Raw genomic sequence first — 5,781 nt, 5'->3', positions numbered from 1 at the left:
GATCCTCAAGTAGCTAACAAAGTCCTAACTTTGTGGGGTTCCCCGACAGTGGACCTGTTCGCGACAGCTTTGAACTTCAAGCTGCCGCTGTACGGCTCCTCAGTCCCGGACCCCAAGGCACTCTGGCAAGATGCCTTCCAACAACGGTGGGACAACATCGACGTCTACGCCTTTCCACCGTTCTGTCTGATGAGAAGGGTGCTCAACAAAACCAGACTATCGGTCAGTCTGTCAATGACCTTAATAGCTCCGCTATGACATCACGCAGAGTGGTTCCCGGACCTTCTGCAGCTCCTGTCGGAACTCCCAAGAGAACTCCCCCCACGACACGAGCTACTCAAGCAACCACACTGCAACATCTACCACAAGGCCGTAGCTTCGCTTCGGCTTCACGCCTGGAGACTATCCAGCGTCTCCTCACAGAGTGAGGCTTTTCGCAACAAGTTGCGGAGAGGATGTCTCGACACCTGCGAAAGTCATCCGCAGGGGTCTACCAGGCAAAGTGGAGAGTCTCCTGTGCTTGGTGTCGTGGGAGGGGTATCTCTCCCCTCGATGCCACTATTCCAGCAATAGCGGAGTTTCTCGTGTGTTTGCGGGAGGAAATGCGCCTTTCAGTCTCGGCAGTGAAAGGCTATCGCTCAGCCTTAAGCTTAGCCTTCAGGCTGAAAGGAATAGACACTTCTTCCTCGCTGGACCTTTCTTTACTCGTACGAAGCTACAAACTTACCTGCCCTCAGTCGGAAGTGAGACCTCCTCCATGGAACGTGGTTCGCGTCCTCATGGCTCTTAAGAGACCTCCGTTCGAACCATTACGCCAGGCCTCTGATCGACACCTGACTTAGAAGACGGTGTTCCTGCTCGCTTTTGCGTCAGCCAAGCAGGTCAGTGAACTTCATGGTCTCTCATACGACGTCGCCCATTCAAGGGGATGGGGGGGAGGTAACGTTCGGGTTCGTCCCTGAGTTTGTAGCTAAGACTCAGAACCCTGGAATGCCTGACCCACGGTTCGACTCCTTCAGGGTCTCGAGTTTCCGTTCTGTAACAAGTGACCCAGACCATCTGCTACTATGTCCAGTGAGAAGTCTGAGGCGTTATCTGAAGAGAACGGCTGCAGTCCGTCCCCGCGTGCAAGCCCTGTTTGTGAGCACGGGAAGGACGAAGAGGAGGGTCACCAAGAATACCATCTCTGCTTGGATTCGAAGGATATGGATATGGATTCAAGGCGTGATGCCTTGAATCCATATCCTCCTCCGTTACGTCGTCCCAGAGCACATGATGTCAGAGGCATCGCAACGTCTCTGGCTTTTAAGAGAAACTTCTCTGTGACACAGGTGCTACAAGCTGGGGTCTGGAAGCATCAAACGACCTTCACAGCCCACTACCTGCAGGACGTGACCCACAGGAGCCTTGATACATTCTTAATCGGCCCTGTGGTGGCTGGACAACAGCTGGTCTAACCTCAGGCTCCTTAATGGACAGGTAGCAGAAGGGTGAGGGTATTGTTACCCAGTTTTAGACTGCATGAATGAAAGAGCATGTCTGACCCTTACTTCTTTCTTCATCCTCCCCTCTCTTGGGGAAAGCAGCATCCTGGGTTCTCTGCATAGCTGACCTCGAACCTCTGCAGGTAAACCATGCTTCCTTGTGTTCCTAGTATTAAGATAATACTGTTGCGTCCCCCATACCCCGACGAGGTGGTATTGGGAACGTCCTAGCCTAGAATTCCATCTAAAGGACTTCAGGTCAACTTCCTAGGACGAGTCACACTTCAATCCTCCACACACAAGCTTATGTATGCCGCACTTGCGAGGTGCAGGGACTCTTTTTCTCGAGTGCTGCTCACTCGGATTCTGAGTCCCGGGGTAAAGCCGAAGCCAGTAAGGCCGGGACTCTCCACCCTACCTAAGGGGTAAGTCACCCAATGTAAATAGCGTGGTTTGTATTTCGGTTACGGAACAAATGACAAATTTGGAGATAATTTGTATTTTTCCTAACCATACAAACCTTAGCTATTTACACACATTTGCCCGGCAGCCCTGTCCCCCAAGGCAAGTCCTACCTCTAAGTGAAGTGAAGCAGTTCACCGGTGTGTGAGGGGGGGAGGGGTAGCTAGCTACCACTTCCCTACCCCCTTGCTAACTAGCGCGGGGGTAATTAACCCTCGTTAAAATTCTAATGGCTCGTCATTTCAGCTACGCCAAAAGTAAAACCCCATGTAAATAGCTAAGGTTTGTATGGTTAGGAAAAATACAAATTATCTCCAAATTTGTCATATTTCCTTATGTAGTAAAACTTCTAACAAGTAGCAAAATTGTTGCATCTAAGGAAATTAAAAAATTGGTAAAAGAGCATGGCTTGACCACACTTTTGGTTACTACTTACTCAAGTCAATCTTTTTGTCTTCTTGTTAAGTTTTACTTTATAATGTATAGCCTAAACTTGATTTCTGACTACCTTGACTTCCAGGTGTTGGCTAATGGCTTGCGAGTTTCATTTACCAAGAACTCGACTTGGCAATTTAAGCAGCTATGTCGCCTAATTCTTCTCATCGAAATTGTTCGCCTTCGGTTTAGAAGTGCTGCCAATTCAGGAATTCAGGTCTTCAAATGTAGGATGTCAAGATAGTGGCTTATTGACCTTCAATTCCTCTTTTCATTAGAAGCTTTTTTAAGCTCCAATTTAGACTGGCATTGAGGTTTGTTCCCTTTTCCTTGTTAGGCAAGTGATTCATCCTTGTTCCTAGTTTTTTGCCAAACAAGAACATCAATTATTTTTTATATAAGCAGGTTTTTGTCTGTAAGGTTTTATTTATAACAAGGTTATCTGCTCTATTGCTCTGGTCATGTTGGAGGAACTTCAGAGTTATAATTTTATATGGTACGACAAGAGGCAAGTTGCAATGCATTTCCGTGTATAATTATCTATAAACTCTGTGCGTAGGCCTGCTGACGTCAAGCCCAGGTTTGGCTTTTGTCAACACTTGCCCCTCTACAAAAACACTCGTTGACGATCACTCGACTTTTCTTTAAGATAATCTATGGCTTGATTTGTCTTGTCAACTTTTGTTGTTACTGTATTTTTTTATGATATGGGCACTCAAGTATTGTGTTAATATTTAACAATGTTTTAGTGACTTTTAATGCTTTAATATTTTCTTATTTGATACATTCGGTAAATACGGACCTGGTGTTTTATGGTACTGTTCATTGTAAGAGTTACTGACTTCCTATCATTATCAAAGGCAATTATTTAGTCGAACTATATTCATCGTTGGAAAATGGCTATTACCTAAAATGTATGGAAGGTACTGCATGATAGAATTTCATACCTGTATCATTCAAATCATGCATCACTACCAATGTGTTTAGTCATATTAAGAACAATAGTAGAATAATGTTCAGAATTTGGGTATTTTAATTTGCCATTGAGATTCACACAGCTCTTCTTTTAAAGCAAAGGTACATTGGTTAATAAACTTCACTATTAAAACCTTTTGAGTCGAAGAACCGTTATACATCCCTTTCTTAGTGGGAATACCTTAACGTGGTTAAAGGGTTTGTGTATCGTCATGATCAGTAAAGCTTTACTAGTGAGGTCCACCCATACTAGGTTGGTATGCTGTGAGTGGTCAGATGAAAATCTCCCACCATCACCAAGCCACAGTGGTCAGTGTGGTGATGAAAATTGGCCAATCTCGGACATGAATTTATATTTCCTCTGTGACCTTTGTCCTGCAGTGGACTAGAAATGGCTGCATTTATTATTATTATATATATATATATATATATATATATATATATATATATATATATATATATATATATATATATATATATATATATATATATTTGGGCTCAAGCCATGGCGTCCTGATGGAAGGTTCCTTTTTGGTAGCTTCCTTGGGTAGCTACCAAAAAGGAACCTTCCATCAGGACGCCATGGCTATCTCACCCAAAAAATAGATTTTTCGCTTCGCTCAAAATCCGTTATTTATAACAAAAAACATGCAAAATAAAGGTGTCAAATATTCAAAGAAATAATATGCTTCATATTTTTTTTTTATTACAAAATACTATCACATTTACATAGGCACTCCATGCATATCTATTGATATTTTCCCCATAAGGTAATAAGCAAAGGATAAGAATATAATTTGCTTAAGATCCACAAGTTTGGCTATCTGGACTTCCTTGGCAAAACAAAGGGATGTCGGAATATCATATGATTTCGTTCGTTTTCATATAGTTTCATCTCAGATCCCCTTTATTGTGATTATCCTCCCTTTTGGTAATATCCTAAAAGTATGAAGTCCAGAAACTCCTCCTTGGTCGATCATGAAGGTTATTTTTCTACAGTTATCTCTGTTCAAGTGATTTAGATTCCAATACAGTGGGGGAATATTGAACGTAGCTCACGAATGCATGGAAATAAAGTTTTTTATCGATGGGATATTGATATTTAAGTGAACTGTACGTTTCCAGTTGGGCAGACCTTTCCAGATGGACCTACAACGCAGCCGGCAGCGTCGACGCCGTATGTGGTGGGAACAACTGGGGCAGGCTGAAAGAAACGAATTGATATTAAGCATTGTCTAATTTTGTTTAGTTATCCCTGAAAGGATTTGTTTGCCGTTTTCTGTTACAGTTATTTTACCCCTAACTATTAAATTAGATGTTTTACCTAACCACCGATTAATTTGCTTAGTTTTACACGACTTTTCAAAGAAGGTGTCCCATATACTTATATTAAGCTTTGATATATAATCAGAAAATAATTGATAATGTGAGCAAATTATTTTTTTAAAAGCATTGTCTGGTTTTATATTACTGTAAATAGAATATAAAAATCAAGTTAAATATGACGTGAACCGCCCGTAGACTTCTACTCATTGTAGAAATTTAAAAAATTAGATTTAACTAATTACCTGGAAGACGGCTGGGTTGCGGTGGTGAACAGGGACTGTGGGTGGCTGTCTGTTGAGGGCGGCGATGTGGGCGTGGGCGTGGTTACCCAAGAAAGCCCAGGCTGGCTGGCTGAACTGGACCGGTCCAGATGGCCCTACGATGCCAGATGGCCCAATTGAACCAGAGGGACCGACTAGGCCTACGAAGGGGCTGGCTGAGACTGCAGCCACCACAGCGCACAAGACTACCTGCAGAAGGCGGTGAAGGGGATGGGGTTTACATTAACAGTATGATAGGCCTATAGATTATACATGATTTAATAAGCGATTATGAAAGATTTATTATTGTTCTTAAACTTCTCTTGTAGTTTTTCCTTATTTCCTTTCCTCACTGGGCTGTTTTCCCTGTTGGAGCCCTTGGGCAGTTTGAACTATTCTAAATTATGTTTCTAGTCACTAAACTCAATCTCAACTTTATCCAATTGAAGATAAAATTTACATATCCAGTAAAATAACGCGGTTCGCATTCCACGTTACCAGTAGGTCCCGTGAGACAAATTATAACTGAAGATATAGGAGACAGGTGTGAGTGGCAATGGGACACAATTAATAAGGAAAGACGCAGAAATTAATAAATGAATTTAAAAAAAAAGATTAATTTAGAGAAAATTAAAAGAAATCTGAATATCAGATTATTTTTTTGAAATCGGGAAATTGGTGAATAAAGATGTCAAAAATATTTAAAGATCTATATATATATTTTATAGTCTATTCGTTACTTATCATATATTGCTTATTTACTTATTTTCCTTATGGGGCTATTTTTCCCCGTTGTAGCCCTTGGACTTATAGCATCCTGCTTGTCCAACTAGGGTTGG

General features: G+C 42.0%; 1 protein-coding gene across 1 annotated transcript in view; it reads right to left on the bottom strand.

Annotated features, from left to right (window-relative positions):
• Positions 1-4,240: 4,240 nt before the first annotated feature.
• The window catches only part of LOC137658859 (cuticle protein CP1158-like), a 2,321-nt gene continuing 780 nt past the window's right edge, over positions 4,241-5,781 (bottom strand). The window contains exons 2-3 of the mRNA XM_068393966.1: positions 4,925-5,152; positions 4,241-4,560 (exon numbers count right to left, since the gene is read on the bottom strand). Coding sequence (XP_068250067.1) covers positions 4,459-4,560; positions 4,925-5,152 — 330 coding nt within the window. The 3' untranslated portion in view covers positions 4,241-4,458. The remainder of the gene's footprint in view (positions 4,561-4,924; positions 5,153-5,781) is intronic.

The sequence above is a fragment of the Palaemon carinicauda genome, chromosome 19 (genome assembly GCF_036898095.1).
Source record: "Palaemon carinicauda isolate YSFRI2023 chromosome 19, ASM3689809v2, whole genome shotgun sequence".
NCBI classification, from domain to species: Eukaryota; Metazoa; Arthropoda; class Malacostraca; order Decapoda; family Palaemonidae; genus Palaemon; species Palaemon carinicauda.
Note: the sequence above shows the minus strand (reverse complement) of the source record. Positions and strands in the feature narration are given on the sequence as shown.